Source organism: Grammomys surdaster, unplaced genomic scaffold, assembly GCF_004785775.1.
Source record: "Grammomys surdaster isolate TR1022 unplaced genomic scaffold, NIH_TR_1.0 125604, whole genome shotgun sequence".
Taxonomy (NCBI): domain Eukaryota; kingdom Metazoa; phylum Chordata; class Mammalia; order Rodentia; family Muridae; genus Grammomys; species Grammomys surdaster.
In genome coordinates this window covers 1,106,733-1,124,117 of record NW_021620447.1, presented here as the reverse complement: position 1 = coordinate 1,124,117, position 17,385 = coordinate 1,106,733, and the positions used below count along the sequence as shown (strand labels likewise).

Below are 17,385 nucleotides of genomic sequence, written 5' to 3'. Positions count from 1 at the left end.
TGTATTAATTCCTCCTCACAACTCTGCATCATGAATCAGGAAATATCACAGACCTATAAGCAGAAAGAATGGGGAGGAGTGCTGTAAAATGCCTTCTTACGGGCAGGACACGTGGATCACATGCATGAACTCCTGTCAGCTGACCTATGAGAGCTCTGTAGGATCAAGCCAGTCAAGATCCCAGGGTCACTTCTGAGTAGCAATTGATGGTTGATAATTGCTGGGAGAGGGAAACCATGTCTTTTTGAGGATGCAGTCACAGGGAGGTGTCCCATGATCCAGTGGGTAGCATTAATAGACTTAGTGGGTTACAGAAAAAACAAAAGACAGACGTGGGAGAGGGATATTATGGCTATGCTGAAAAGGAAAGAAAGAGTAAATATGGTCATATTTCATTCTCTATATACTTGAAATTTTCAAAACTAAAGAAAAATTTTAATTACGTATCTTTTAGATTAAAATATAATTAAATATAATCATTTCCCCCTTCTCTTTCCTCCCTCCTATCTCTCCCGTGTAACCCTTCTTACTTTCTTTCAAATTCAAGGCTGCTTTTTCTTTGTTTACACACACAGACCCTTCAACAAGAAAACATTTTAAAAATTATAGTTATATGTCTCTATAAAATTACAGTATTAAATCTACACAACAAATTCTGCAACTCAGGCTCAGGGAATTTAAAAGAAGAGGAGCTGGAGTGATTTTAAGAACCAGAGGATCAGGGAGCTTGTTATGAGACTGTCTCCTAATAATGTCTGAAGCTAGACATATAAAGTCTCCCAAACAATACTGTCTAAACAGCAGCTGAATAAGGACAACAATAGACATGCCAACGTGGATAGGGGAACACCCACAAGGCCCCGAATCTACACAAAGAACTACAGGCAACTAAGGAATGCTGAGAGCAGTAGAAATAGTCTTCTACAGAGAGAGCACGCCAAATGTTTATTCAGTACCAAATGGTAAGTCCTGAAAACAAGAAAACAGTTTAACAATCACTGTTGCATTTCTTTCTAATAGAAATATATCTGTGTGTAATTATAGTATTGAAATAATACTGATAAGCACTAATCTTTTTCTCACTATTCTCAATCATACATTGCATGAAATACATAAATTGAGGAAAGAAATGAAGAATACTATGAGCCCTTAGGCTGTTTCTTCTATTGTATTTAGTTAGTATTAGATCCCATGGAGCTGGGAGAGTAGCACATGTCTATAATCCCAGAAACTCTGGAGGCCAAAGGAGAATGATCCCAAGTTTGAGGCCAACTTGGAATATGTGGAGAGATCCTGTACAAAAATAAAAAATTTAAGTCTGTGAATATAGCTCATTCGTAGATGCTAGCCAAAAATTCACAAAGTCTTGACTTCAATACCCAGTGCTAGACACGCATACATGTTCACACAAACATGCATATATACATGCATATACACATATATACACAAACATACATACATACATACATACAGGCAAAATACTCATATGTTGCCTTACTTACTGTTCTTTTAATGTGAGGAAGACATGATGACCAGGTACCTGAACAGAAAGCATATTTCCTGCCTGCCTCTTTCCATCTGTCATTGCAACACAAAAATATAAGGTAAAAGGAAAATGATGTTAGTGATACTTTTAGTAACATCAATGTGTGTTCAGGATGAACAAACATCCCTTTTGCTAATCTTTGAACAAAAGTCCACTGCTAACACTGTGAGAATTAAGACTCCTTAGATCAACATTGCGTTTGTAGATTCCATGTGTCCTGTCTCTACTACTCTACTTGTGTATTTAAATTTACAACAAAGGTAACCATATCTCATCAAATCCAGCTTTTCTAGAATACTTCATACTTCACAGAAAATATGATGATATCTATTTATACTCATGTTTACTTTAAATCCAATTGTTTTGGAAGAGGGCTAAGAGGATTACATACCATAGCTAATTCACCCAGAATCTGACATATTCAGAACTTCTTGTGTTCAAAACCTCGTGTCAGAGAAGCATGGACATTTTAGTTTTGAGACAAGCTCTCTCTATGTAGTTCTAGCTGTTCTTGAACCCTTGTAGACCATGATGCCCTTGAACATAAAAGACATCTGCAGGCCTCTCAAGTACTAGGATTAAGGGCATGTGCCAACACACTGGGCTAAGTATTTGTTTTGATCATTGAGAATATCTATGTAATAATCTAACCATTACATGTAGCTGAGGTAATTTAAAGACAGGTAATGAGGGCCGGGCGGTGGTGGGCGCATGCCTTTAATCCCAGCACTTGGGAAGCAGAGGCATGTGGATTTCTGAGTTCAAGGCCAGTCTGGTCTACAGAGTGAGTTCCAGGACAGCCAGGACTGTACAGAGAAACCCTGTCTCAAAAAACCAAACAAAAGAAAAACAAAAACAACAACAACAACAAAGACAGGTAATAAGATAGTAAGAAAACTAAGTTCCAGTTCCCTACAAGTACTGTCAATGTGCTGCCTTGGGAGGGGTTTTGGTTCTCCTTGGGGCACAGATTCTTCAATGTGTGAAACGTACATAACAGCAATGACACTCATTTAAAGGCCAATAACAGTGAACACAGCAGCCCTTATCTCTGCTCTTCCAGGTCCAGGGACAATCCAGACTAGCTGTTGACTCTTCAATGTCATGGAGCTAGCTTACATCTCAATCACTCAACCCACTTAAGCACAGAATGTTAAAAAAAAAGATTTCATAAGAGACAATTTATCATAGTCTTATGCAGGACTCTATATCTTCATTCTTAGGGATTGCTTCCATTTGGGATGTGAACAATACAATGTTTGGGGTATTTGCCAGCTAGTCCCAGTGAGTGTTTTCCTCTAGACTCCCAACAGTGTTTAGCATACAGGAAATAAGTACGTTCTGATGGTCAGTGAAATAGGAAATAAATAGATTGGAATTAATGTCAATCGTACCATTGTATCAGTATCTTCAATCAGTTTTCTTTTGTTTCATATATTATTTACATAATGATCATTTTAAACCATAGGCTTACAATATGCTGCCAGAGAATGTCATGGATGCGTTTTCAGAGTTTTGTCATTCCTTCAGTTTGGAGAAACTAAAACCAAAAGGAAGGCTGTGTTGCTTTGTGAATGTAGATGGTGAGGAAAGATTAGTTTCTAGGAAGGTTGGTAGGTGAAAGTACTATTATGGTGTTCATGGAATTCAAAGTGGTATACCTGGCTGCAGTCTGATTCTGGGAGCATAGGATTCTTGCTGCAGATTAGCAGCAAAGGAGAAAGCAGCAGCAAGTCTTCCTGAAAAGTCTCCTGATGCAACTGTGTTTGAAGCTTTCATACACCTACCCAGGGGGAACACTGGTCCTCAAACTCCCACAGTCTCTGCCACTTCCTGGTCCCTAGGCTCAGAAAAGAAAAAAAAAAAAAAAAAAAAAAGCGCTGCTCGGAGATCCCTGAAAGTGCAGCCCTCGCATCCAAAATATTGTTGCCCTGTTCTCTCACGTGGCGAGGCCGGGTCTCACTCCAACACAGAGCATTAGGGTTGTCGCTTGGGGCTATCAGTGTGGCATAGAGCAGCGATGACACCTCGAGGTGCTTAGGACTCAGAGCTCCAGGATTGTCCGGGTAGCTGCGGTGGCAGTGAGGTGCCTGATGGGGAAGGGCCGGGAGGCGGAGACTAGTACGGCCTTAGGGCGCTGTCACCTGCCCAAGGGCGGAGCCAGGAAGGAAACCAGCCTTTCTCCGGTCTCACACATACACACACAGGAGTCTAGAGAACCTTTCTTGGCCATGCAGAGCTCCAAAGGAATCGAGAACCCGGCTTTCATCCCTTCCAGTCCAGACACCCCACGCCGTGCGTCTGCTTCGCCCTCCCAGGTGGAGATCTCTACTGTGGCCTCCAGGAATCAGAATGGGGGTTCGCAGCCTCGGGAATCTGAGGAACCCCAGAAGTCAACTGAGCTATCTCCGCCTTCTTCAAATCCCCCAGCTTCTGATGAGCCGCAGGGGTCACAGCTAAGTGAGCTTGAGGAGGGACCTTGTGGGTGGAGGAACTTCCATCCCCAGTGTCTCCAGCGCTGCAACACGCCCCAAGGCTTTCTGCTTCACTACTGTCTCTTAGCCCTAACGCAAGGTAAAGTCCAGCGCCAGCTTCTGGGGACTTTGGGTGAGCGGGTGGTTGGGTGGGGTCGAGCTTGGGTAGAGGAAAAGGCAGGTGCAGGGGAACTCCACCAACTGGACCGGCTTTGACTCCGCTCTAGGTAACCCCCACCCCCACTTCCCCATGCCTAGGTTTGGAACTTGAAGACACTCTTGCCTGCGAGTCTTCACCGCATTCTGCATGGTCCATATTTTAGCCCACCTTCCCACCTCCCATAACATTTTTACTAATTGTGTTCTGCCTCATTTTGGCAGCGTGAATTTGTCTAGGGAAGATTCTGAGGATCCTCCTTTGGGAAAACGATAAGTCATAGGGCAGTCTGGTCTGTGTTTTAAAACCAATGGAATTATTTAACTGGGATCTAGGGAAGGGATTTGTTTATTTGTTTGTTTTTACAGAGGAAGGATTAAAAGCTTTGCAAATAGGAGTGGACTGATTTTCCAAAATAGAAGGAACTAGGATAGAAGTACTTAAATTATGTAGCATAGATTAGAAGTAGGCAATCTTATTTTCTCAATATTTGAGAAAGTGGAGACATGTGCAGTCCTGTGAGTAAATGAGAAAAGGCTTCCAGCCATGCAGGGTGAACCTTAATCAGCTCTTCAGTCTCTGGAGTTATCCAGTGTCTGTTTGTTCTAGGAGCCCTTTTAAATTCCTTTGGGAGTAACAGATTAAGCCTAGATTTATCCCCCCTGGAGTTTGCAATCTAAACTGAGTTTCCTTGAGTGTGGTGGGGGGAGGGAGGGAGGTGTTTCTTGAAAGGGAAGCAGAAAGGAAGAAGTTGCTGGGCTGGCGTTCAACTCAAGGGATAGACTAAATGGGAAGTTCTTCTAAGGAGACAATCTGAAGAGGGATGGGCAGAAGGTGGGTCAGCTTGAAGGACATGTTGAAAGTGAAGTAGAATTTGGTATGCAGACAGTTTTGCCATAATCCCAAACAATTTTGTAACAGTCAAGGATAGGTTGAAAGGGATGAAGCCCAAGAGATAGTGGGGGGTTACTGAATATTTTTCTCTGCTAAATTAATAGAAAACGAGACTGACATCTCTTGCCTTCTGTTCTTATTTTATTTCTGTTTTCCCTGCTTCAAGATTCTCAGTGCCTCTTTTTTGTTTTTGTTTTTTCTTCACCCTCTGGGTGCTAAGTAAACATTTGTTGACACTGAAGTAGGCTTCAGCTCCTTTCCTGAAGATTTTTGCTATACTTGGTTTCCTTTCCTTATCCCAACATAGTTTCATTCTAGTTATGTCTTGGTTGTAGTTAATCTCAAACTAGTGGTAGCGGAGAACAGTTGCTAGAGCAGTATAGAATTAAAAAGTAAGGTATGTCTTGTGTTTTACCTTAAATTTTACTCTGCAATGTCTGTTTCCCCAAAAAACTTTATATTCAACATAAACTATTAAGTTATTATCAAATAGAATTGGTACTCTCAGGAAAAAGAAAAGTGTGTCTGCTTTAGTTTAAAGGTTCATTTACTTTAGTTTAAGAAAAATAATCTGAGAAGAAAATAGCCCAATGTATAAGTTTATGCCCAAGTTGAGTTTCAGTGACTGAATGTGTATTGTGGATCTCACTACCTTTGGGAAATCTGGTTCCACTATATGTTAATAGATGTTTGATTAAGAAGAAAAATCACTTAAGGAATGAGTTTAACAGATATCCCTCAAAGGCAATGGTGTTTCTCTACTTCCCAGGGAGTCTCCTGTCCTCAAACATTACAAAGCAGAGTCATAGTCTGCTTTCTTTCTCAGCTAATTCAAATGCAGTGCTTTTGGAATGTGTGTGACATAGAATTGGAGATTCATAGGGTCAAATACTATCTTCTTACAGATATTCACAAAATGAAGGTTTACTAAAGGTAGTGATATCTGGTAACTAGTTATTATTTATTTTTATTTTATTTTTACTTTATTGAGAAAAGAGTTTTCTATGTACTCTGACTATCCTGGAACTCATTTTGTAGACCAGACTGGCCTCTAACTCACAGAGATCTGCCTGCCTCTGTCTTACCAGTCCTGGGATTAAAGGCATGCGCCATTAGGCCTAATGTGACTAATTTTTAATTAGGATTGTAGGTATACTGGAAGGTTAAAGTTCGGGTGGGAAATTTTTCATATTATCAGGTAACTATGTCTTTACAAATGTCGTTTTTAGGTGCTTTGCATATTTCATTTTACAATCTCCAAATTGCTAATTGGTTTATAGTCTTTAAAAGGAGCAACAAACAAACACAATTTTAGGACCTTGAAAAATATGATATCAATTTTGTCAAAATATATTTTCAGTCACAGTCTTTTTTTTTGTTTTTGTTTTTGTTTTTTGAGACAGGGTTTCTCTGTGTAGCTCTGGCTGTCCTGAAACTCACTCTGCAGACCAGGCTGGCCTCGAACTCAGCAATTCGCCAGCCTCTGCCTCCCAAGTGTTGAGATTAAAGGCCTGGGCCACCACTGCCCTGCTTCAGTCACAGTCTTAATAAAGCAACAGTACAGACTGTAGATATTGTGAAATGTTTATATTCTGCCCAATAAATGATGAATATAATACTTAGCTCATAAGCACAATCAATAAAAATTTGTCATTGCTTTTGGTTTTTCACTTATTTTCACATTTCTGCTCCAATAGATTTAGCCTATGTCTGGACAAGACATCTTGATATCAGTCAACACTGAACACTCACTCAACCTTCTTTACCTCCTAGTTCTGTATTCCTCTTATTAGAGGCAGGTGGATTGTTCATAGCTTTTTCTTCTATATTTTACTTTGAATATGATTTAGAACATTGGTGGTCAAAATGATACTTAGATTTTGTTTATTTTTAATCCTGAACTTTGAAATGATTCATCTTAAAATGGCCCTGGTGTGCCCACCTATAATCGCAGCACGTGAGTAGCCAAGCCTGCAGGATCACTGATTCTAGGTGAGCCAAGGGACTTCAAAGTACCATATCTCAAAGTGAGTGAAGGAAGCTTTAGTATTTGTGAAAGTGTTAGAAGAAATAGACTTGAGAGCTCAACTTCCTCTTCTTGAACTTAGTTCAGGGTGAGTTGAAGTTACCAATAAATACAGCTGGGATTAAGGAGGTAATTGAACCTAGTGGTAATGTCCACTCTAGTATTTGCTGTACTCTTGCCAGAGAGTTTTGTGGAGAGGAGTGTCCTGAATGAACCTAAGAACTCTCAAGCAAACTGGTTTCATGGGACTTTACCAGTCTGACTATTTTCGGTAAATTAGAGAAAAGTGAATTTAGACAAATAGCTATAAGTTAGTACGTAGTAAGTATTGCTTTTGTTGAACACCTGAAGATGTGCCAATTTAAAATGTGAAAGGTAAAATGACTTTGGAGAAAGCATGTTTGGACTGCCTAACTTTGATACTTGAGAGACTTCTGAAACTGAGCCTGACAAATACTGAGGCAGATGCTTGCAGCCAACCATTGGACTGAGCGTGGGGACCCCAATGGAGGAGTTAGAGACAGGACTGAAGAAGCAGAAGGGTTTGCAACCCCATAGGAAAAACAGTAATATCAACCAAACAGACCCCCTCCCAGGGATCCCAGGGTCTAAACCACCAACCAAGGAGTACACATGGAGGGACCCATGGCTCCAGCTGCATATGTAGCAGAGGATGGCCTTATCTGGCATCAATGTGATGGCACACCCTTGGTCCTGTGGAGGCTCTATGCCCCAGTGTAGGGGAATGCTAACATGGTGAGACAGAAATGGGTGGATGGGTTGGGGAGCACCCTCATAGAAGCAGTGGGAGGGGATAGGGGATTTTGGGGGGGCAGGAAAGGGGATAACATTTAAAATGTAGATAAAGAAAATATCCAAAAGAAAAAAAAAACAGAAAAAACAATGAAGCAAAGCCCAGTGGTCTTCCTTGCTGATGGGGTATATAGCAAAGCTGTAACAAAGCATTTTCTCTTTTTCAGGTATTGTAGTAAACGGCCTTGTTAACATTAGCATTTCCACCATCGAGAAGCGCTATGAAATGAAGAGTTCACTGACAGGCCTGATATCATCGAGCTATGATATCTCCTTTTGCGTGTTGTCTCTGTTTGTGTCTTTCTTTGGTGAGAGAGGACACAAACCTCATTGGCTCGCCTTTGCATCCTTTATGATCGGACTGGGAGCTTTGGTGTTTTCCTTACCACAATTCTTTAGTGGAAGATATGAACTGGGATCCATTTTTGAAGGTAACATCTCTGTCAGGTTTTTGTTTGCATTAATCTCCATGATTACACAGAAATAGGTTTGTTGACACTGTGTACAGTAAGATTGGGTCTAAAGTCTCTCCCGCTGTTTTGTGTGAATTGTGTAAGGTTGAAGAGCAGAGAGATAGACTGTATGTTATTTATTACCTCAGTGGCTCTCTAGGTCTCTGATTCTCTGCTTCTCTTTTACCATATTGTGCAAGGTCCCCTTTCAAATAGAAAGGAACTCATGCTGTTTGCAGGTGTTGAGCTCCCTGAGATTCTGAGACTTGCAAGTTTTCTTTTGTACTCTTGTTATTTGCAGTGATAACAATGTGGTGGACTTGCACATTCCTGGGTTAAGACAAGACAGTTGAGTTGGCCTGTTGGAAGAGTTTCTCTCAGGACTGAAGTACCCTTTTCCTTTGGCTCTAGTCTGTTCTTACAACTTTAGAGTGACCTGCGGACTATGTTAACTTGAGTAAACAAAGTCCATTATTCAAAGGCTTGAGGAAATTTAATGAAACTTTTGATTAAGTAATCATTTTTAAATTGTAAAACAATTACACTGGAGTTAGCGGAAGCTGCTTATGAATTGTGGAAGTTCACCTTAACAGTTTTATGTCCTTTCTGGGATTGGCAATAACAAATATTGAGAAGCCTTTGGGGATTAGGCAACTGAGAAAAGTCCTGGAGTGAGAAAGGAGAAATTGAGATATTGCAGTATAGGCATTCTTTTTTCATTTTTGAAAAATTAGTTTTATATACATTGGTGTTTTGCTGCATGTTTGCTGCATATTGGATTCACTGGAACTGGAGCTATAGATGTTTGTAAGCTGACCTGTTGGTGCTAAGAGTTAAAGCCTGGTCCTCTGCAAGAACAGTCATTCATCTTAACCCCCTACACATATCACCAGCCCTTGCATTTCTTTTAAAGTTAATATTCTAATATTTTTGTGTTAACATAAAAATAATATTAAAGCAGGTTCAGTGGTTCAGATTATTGGCTGCTCTTACCAAAGACCTGAGTTTGGTCCCTAGAATCCACATAGTAGATTATAATCATCCATAACTCCAATTTCAATCGATCTAATGACCTCTTCTAGTTTCTGTGGGCACTGGGCATGCATGTCACACACATACACACATATAGACAAAATTTACATATGTATATATGCATATATAAACATTTAAAAATAATATTAGTATGTTAATGTTTCCCAAGACTGACAGACTTCCCAGTTGCATGATAATAAGGAATGAGACATTATTCCCAATAAAAAGGTTTGTGTTATGCACTTGGTTTTTAAGAGTGTACATTTTGTATAAGAATATTTCATCTAGACATAAAAATGGGAAACACAAGTATACAGAAGAAGAGAGGATGCACTTAAAAAAATGAAAATTTTCAAATAAATAGGATAGGAGAAGATACTGTCAGTGGACTGAGTTCTTAAGTGGATTCTTTATCTGACATTGGGCAATGTTGCACAAGATCGACCACATAATTTCACTGGGGGTAGTTTTAGGAACAAGGCACGCATTGCAGCATAGACTGTGCTGTTACACTTTGAAATGTAAACACTACAGTACATTCAAACCAACTTGCCTCTGCAGAACACATCCTACTGACTCTGATAGGGTAAATGTATTTATTTGTGTTTGCAGTGCTTGAGTCCGTACTGCTACAGTTAACCAGGTGCCTGTCTTCTTTGTTGGGTTTTTAGCACATGTGTGTGCATATGTGTGTGTGTGAGCATTTGCATGTATTTTTTTTTTTTTTTGGTTTTTTGAGACAGGGTTTCTCTGTGTAGTCCTGGCTGTCCTGGAACTCACTCTGTAGACCAGGCTGGCCTCGAACTCAGAAATCCACCTGCCTCTTGCATGTATGTTTTAATTTTTATAATAGAATTATAACGTTTTCCCCTCTGTTGCCTCTTTTCAAAACGTCCCACATACACCTCCTTGTTCTCTTCTAAGTTTAAGGCATAGCTTTTTAATTATTATTTTTTGTTACATCCAGATGCATATATGAATGCTTTTTTTGTTTTGTTTTTGTTTTTGGTTTTGTTTATTTTTTGTTTATTTTGTGGGTTTTTTTGTTTTTTTGTTTGTTTTGTTTGTTTTGTTTTGTTTTGTTTTGAGACAGGGTTTCTCTGTGAAGCCCTGGCTGTCCTGGAACTCACTCTGTAGACCAGGCTGGACTCGAACTCAGAAATCTGCCTGCCTATGCCTCCCAAGTGCTGGAATTAAAGGTGTGTGCCTCCACCCCCCGGCATGAATGTACATATATATTCCTAAATATAATCTCAGTCTGTATAACATTACTTGTATGCATGTTTTCAGAACAGGTCACTAGGTATAAGATTATTGCTGTGCTCATCTCTGAAGAAGATTATTCTCATTTTGTTTTGTTTGTTGTTATTGTTGTTGTTTGAAACGGGTTTCTCTGAGTAGCCCTGGCTGTTCTAAAAATACCTCTGAGTACTGAGATTAAAGGAGAATGCAATCGTGCCTGGATAACTCTCTGGTACTTAAAGAAACTTTGTTAGCAAGACTCATATTTTATCGAGTAGAACATAAGTACCTTTTCTACAAAACCTTGGTTTCTATTCCCGTGGTTTTCAGAGTTATCTCTTATAGTACACATCCTGAGTTACAATCAGTGTGAACTCTTGATATTCCAAAGGGGAAGAGCTACTAATTAAGGTGTTTCTAGGGCATGGAAACACTTGGCTCACAGCTGACCTGAGATATTACTGAGGCGAGAGCAGAAACGTTTAGTAAGTGTTGTGTATTAGGCAAGCTTGCCCAAAATCTTTATTGCTCTTGTCTATATTTTTCAATATTTTAGTAGATTAGACTGAGTAGTCCGTTGAAATAGGAAAATTGAGCTTGCCTTATGTTGCTGTGTCATGTCTATAATAAATATTACTGACATGGAGTACACAACACTGGAGATGGTGCCACATGTCTGAAAAACAAGAATCTGAAAAAACAATAGTAAGACATTTCACTTTTATTTGAGGAAGAATATATAACTAGCAAAAAAACAAGTTAATTGGAGGTTAAAAGTCTATTTACAAGTGTATTGCAAGGAAGGCTACAGTGCTGAAAGCTAGATAACGAGGCAACAATTTTCAGAGAGATTGTTCAAGTTACAGACAAACATGAAGGCATAGAAGATTTCAGGAATTGTCAATTGTGGCCAACACAGTCACACCAAGAGAGAAATGTGCTGTGAACTGAACGAGGGGAGCTGGAGCTCAGCCAGGCTGACCCCTTTGTATTTCCTTAGATCACCTGGGACCATGTCCTAGAATACGTAAGACGTGGTAGAACGGAGTCCAGAGTGGGAATCAAGACTGGGTTTTAACTTCAGAGGGAATGTTTATTATACCCGGTGTGCAATACATATATAAATACATACACACATACACACACACACACACACACACACGTTAGCTTAAATGTACAAGCCAATGCTTGAAGTATAAACACTGTACCAGAAAGGCATCCTAATTCTAAGTTTTAGTAGTGAGTGCCATGTTGATTTTTGAGGAGCGTTTTGTTAATTTCTCTTCAAACAGTTAGCTATTATTTTGAATTTTATGGGTGTTTTTCCTCAAAAAGAAAAAAGATGGTATGCACAGAGCAGAGGCAGAGAGATAGAGAGCTTACACTTAATACACATAGAATACAGGACTGAAATTGCATTATACATCTGTAAGAAGCCCTGCACTTAAACACAGAATGAATGTTGCTCTCAAAACCTGTTTTTTTTTTTTTTTGCTACTGTCTAGAACTTTACAGCAAATGATGCAGTGGCTTTATATTGATTTCATAATCAATAATTCCTAAAACAAATCCTACCTTTAATGCTCTGGTTTGTTTGCTTTAAGAGTTTATATTTATAACTCATAGTTTATTAGATATTGGATGATTTGAGATCTTTTTTTCTTTAAATTTAAATAAGTTATTCTTTCTGGACAGAAAGTATCATGTGGCTCAGGCTGACCTTGGACTATGTACAGCCAAGGCTGACCTTGAACTATGTACAGCCAAGGCTGACCTCAGAATTCTGATTCACTTGCTTTCACCTGCAGGAATTACGGACATAGGCATATGCCACCATTTGGGAGGGACTAAGCGTTGGTTCTGATAATAAGAGCCTCTTCCATGATTAGCTTCTGCTCTACCAACTGGGCTGAATTCTTGTCCCTTCTTCCTTAATTGAAGAAGCCAAGTATCATTTAAAAAATAAATCGTAACTTCATTGCTCAAATAAATTAATTCACTTTCACAAATATGGAAACATGGAACTAAAATCTAAATTATTTGTCTAACTGAGAAATATAGAAAAAGAAACAAACTGCGGATTTAAGTGGCAAAGAAAAACAAATGTGTTGAAAGCACCAATAAGTAAATTAGAAGCCTGAGGCCACAGTGTGTTAAGAAGTAATGAAGTACCTAAAGGGCACTGGGATTCACCTCAGCAGTAACTGCTTTTTGAATGCTATAGCAGGCAAAGTTCAGTTCCCAGCAGAGCATAAAGCGGGCAAGGTGCCACACGTCTGTATCTGAGCTCTGGAAGGTAGAGTCATCAGATCAGAAGTTCAAGGTCATCTTCAGGCTCCTGGGCAATTCATGGAGCATCCTGGAATACTTGAGAGGCTGTTTCACAACAACAACAACAACACCCACCCAAAACCCTTAATGTAAAACAACTTGAGAAACATGAAACTCATTTTGTTAACTGAAATCACCCCTGTGGTTTCATTTGAAATGAACTTTGAGGAAATTGAAAGCCTTGCATGCTTTGTTTGCTGAGATTTTTTTTTTCTCTTCCACTTGAGGGAAATCACTTTGGATGAGTTAATCTCTATGAGGAGATTAAAGTAATGTAATATAGTTAGTATGTAGATGAAAACCAAATATGAAATATGAGTAGCGTGTAAAATGTCTACAGGTGTGAGAAATGACACCAGAGGAGGGTGAGAGTCAGCAGAGGTAGAAGGGGAAATCTGGATCAGCATGGTTTCCTATTGTCTTGTATAAAACCAAAGCAGACTGGAGACAAAGGATGATTTGTTTTTTCATTTTGAGATTTTATCGAGACATAAAGATTGGGGATGATTAGCTTTGTATGGAAATGATAGAATTCATCACAGGGCAGTTTTGGCTGTGGAAGTTACTTGATACAGATAGCAGAAGGTTTTAAGAGTAAGAGAAATACATATTTGTAGGGTTTAAGTTTTGATCTTACTGAGCTGAAAATGGAAAAATGTCATAAAACATTTCTAAATAAATAATATTTGACAGTGCTTAAAGCTTATCTTTTCACTTTTGGCAGTGACAGTTTTTATGTTGGATTCTGTGACAGGGTCAAACCTAGGCTGGCTTTGAACTCTTGCTGAGGATGCCTTGAACTCTAGGTTTTGCAACTTCCCTGTAATTACAGCTGTGTATCACCACTCACAGCAGAACAATCATTTTTGATGTAGCCCTGACTGTCTGGAGTACTTCTGAATACCAGGTTGACATGACACTTAACAGAGGTCCCTCTACCTCTTGACTCTTGAGTGCTGGGATTGACGGTGTGCACAACCATGCCAGGCCTTTCAGTGTTTTTTAACTAACCTGTAATCTTAACTAGTCATTAATAAAACTATGATTTGAAATATACAACAAATCTTTACTATGTAATAGTTTGGTTCTATTCAAGGTCATCTTTATTCCTTTTGGATGAGTACTATTTTAATATTGCTGATCAAAATAACTTCTGGATTGAAGGTAACCTTCAGTGAGGAAAATATTCTATTTATAGACCATTAGGTTTTTAAAGGTTTAAGATCAGTAGGTTATACATAGACAACTCACCTGGGACCATAGGGACTCATAGCAACTGAACTGCCAAGAAGAAGGCACGCATGGGGCTGACCTAGGCCCTTTGCACATATGTAACAGTTGTGCAGTTAGATCTTCATGAGGGATTCTTAATAGCAGAAGCAGGGCCTGTCTCTGACTGCACTACCTGCCTTTACATCCCTTTCTCCTACCTGGGCTGCCTCTTCTAGCCTCAGTAGAAGAAGATGACCTTAGTCCAACTGTCACTTGAAGTACCAAGGCTGGTTGATATTCAGAGGAGGCCTTTCCTCTTCTAAGGAGCAGGGGAGGAGGGGTGGATGGAGGGCTGAAAGTGGAGGTGAGACAGAGGGTTTGAAAAGAGAGGAGGGGCTGGGCGGTGGTGGCACACGCCTTTAATCCCAGCACTTGGGAGGCAGAGGTAGGCAGATTTCTGAATTCGAGGCCAGCCTGGTCTACAGAGTGAGTTCCAGGACAGCCAGGGCTACACAGAGAAACCCTGTCTCAAAAAAAAAAAAAAAAAGGAAGAAAAGAGAGGAGGCATGACAAGCAGTGATTGGGATGTAAAGTAAATAAATAACTTAATTAAAAAAAAAGACGTAAGATAAAAAGAAGTTTGTACAAAGGATGTTGGCTGTCCCGAGTAACTCACTTTAAACAATTGCTCTAAGAAAGTTGAGTATACTGAGAGTTAATTTTTAGTTTCTATCTTGTCTTTTCTTTTATCTTATACTTGGACAGTTTGTTCACTTGAAATATCGAATATTTGTTCTTCTATATTAAAGAAGGCATGACAAAAAAAAATCCTAAGGTATTTTAGCTGTCAACTCTGTACAGGTGCTGTGGTTTTGTTTGACCGTGAGGATTCTTTCTTTGATACTTCTTTTTTTTTTTAATGCAACTCATCTTTATTTAGGCTTCTTCCTAATATAATATAACAAATACTTTTAGTTTAAATGTAATATACAATAAAAGGACTGGGGCTCACTTTCAGGGCTAGTAACTACCTCAGATGAAATTATGGTTTGGGGTACCAGAGGTTGTCTTAGTTACATTTCTATTGCCATGACAAAATGTCATGAACAAGGTAACCTAAAGAAGAAGAGGTTTCTTTGGGGTTTCAGTTTCAGAGGATTCATCCATATCAGGAGCATGGCAGGAAGTAGGCAGGCATGGCGCTGAAGCAGTAGTGGAGAGCTTACATCTGCTCCACCAGCATGAGGCAGAGAGGAAGACATGGGGTTAGCCTAAGCCTTTGAAATTTCAAAACCGAGCCTCAGAGACACACCTCATGTAACAAGGCCACACCTCCTAATTCTTACCAGATAGTTCTATCCAAGCATTCAAATATGAACCATTGGAGGCTATTCTCATCAAAACCACCACAGGTGATTCAGTCTTCCAATGACATCTTAAATAGGAATCATTACCCTGGGGTGTTGTTTTATTTATTGTGTCTTGTATTATTGCCTAGCTCTAGTCTACCATGGACGGACAAGCTTCTTAAAGTCTCTATAAGAAGTATCCATGACCTGAGTATTTGACATGTCAGTGGTTGTTTATTCAGTGAGAATTCTTCTACCTCACAAGGTACTAATGCCATAATCATATACTTAGACCTGTGAGATCATCAAGTCATTCTTTCAATATATGCTTGCTGAAATAGTAATGTAGAAGAGGGGATACAAAGAAGTGAGATCAACAAACAAAAAGACTTAAGTGTGGCAATGATGTACATTGGTCAATGAGTTCAGAGTGACTCATTGGGATTCTCAGATCGTGTGTGTGTGTGTGTGTGTGTGTGTGTGTGTGTGTATGTGTGTGTTTGTATTGAATTAAAATTGTCTTTAGTGACTTGAACCAAACTTCTTGTCCATAAATGGTTTTATTCGTAATGTTTCATACCTGATATTTTATACTATGGCAAAGAATGCTAAAAAGAGAAGAATATATAGAATACTGTGGAAATGCTTTGAAAGTATTGTTGATGTGTCATAAATACTTGATAAAATACTAATATTACTGGCATGCTAGGAAGGGGTGGTGCAGTGCAAGATTCTTTTTCAAGGAAGCCTAATGTAATTTTCAAGTGAGGTATAGCGTAGTTATATCTGAGTAGATAAAATGCTTGGGAGGTAAAGATTACATAATTTTCTTTCTGTTTCTTTTTTTTTTTTAAGCTTTCTCAAAGATTGGTAAAAATGTGGTTTGTGGTGAGGAAAAAAAGAGGAAATTCTATTTTCATTGTCATGCTCCTTGAAAGTGTACACATTGGTCAGTGTCAGCCTTAATGAGCTCTTTTGTTTTACTTTTAATAGTTTTCCCCATTAGATGCAATTGCACGAATTAGAGTCAAGCAGAGATTCTGTTTGTGCACTGTGCAACTGCTCTGTGATCCCACTTAGATTCTCTCCACTAGAAATTGCCATAATAACCTCATAGTTAAGGCTGTGCCTCGTGTGAGTTTCAGCATTCCTTGAATAGTAGCATAGAATTAGGATGAAGTCTGTGGTGATTAAAATGGCTGTCTGCTTTCTGTTTGTCACTGGAGATGGTCATTACAACACTACGGGAGTAAAAACTTTCCCATAGATTGTATTTGTATTTCGTTAGAAGCACCTTGGTCTTGATGTATTGCCAAAATGTGGCCAAATATTTTGAAACTTCCACATTTAAGACCAAAGAGAAGAATTACTACTGTAGTTCAGATAACTGGACCCTCCTATCACACAGTTCAATATGGCCATTTTAGTAGACGCCTTCCATGATTTTGAATATCTTCATTCTCTGATTTTCAACATAGTAATGGGATGTTCTAAGACTTTCCAGAAAAGATAGATTAGTAAGAATAGAAAGGAGAAGGAAATGCATTTTAGGATAGCCTTACCTATGCCACCCACTGTCAATTTAACATCATTCAGTCTTTTAAAATGTCTAAGTGTGTGCAAATAATCCCAGTGTGGTATTGATCTTGCTCCTACTTGTGCACTCGCATCCAGTCTTCACTAACACACAGCCATCAGTTTACCACATTCATATGCATATCTACACACACACAGACACACACACAGACACACAGACACAGACACACACACACACACACACACACACACACACACACACACACACACACACACACATATATATATATATATATATATATATATATATATATATATATA

At 39.1% G+C, this 17,385-nt stretch overlaps 1 protein-coding gene across 1 annotated transcript in view; it reads left to right on the top strand.

The window, feature by feature from the left end:
* Positions 1 to 3,714: 3,714 nt before the first annotated feature.
* The window catches only part of Slco4c1 (solute carrier organic anion transporter family member 4C1), a 49,724-nt gene continuing 36,053 nt past the window's right edge, over positions 3,715 to 17,385 (top strand). The window contains exons 1-2 of the mRNA XM_028787042.1: positions 3,715 to 4,120; positions 8,078 to 8,341. Coding sequence (XP_028642875.1) covers positions 3,778 to 4,120; positions 8,078 to 8,341 — 607 coding nt within the window. The 5' untranslated portion in view covers positions 3,715 to 3,777. The remainder of the gene's footprint in view (positions 4,121 to 8,077; positions 8,342 to 17,385) is intronic.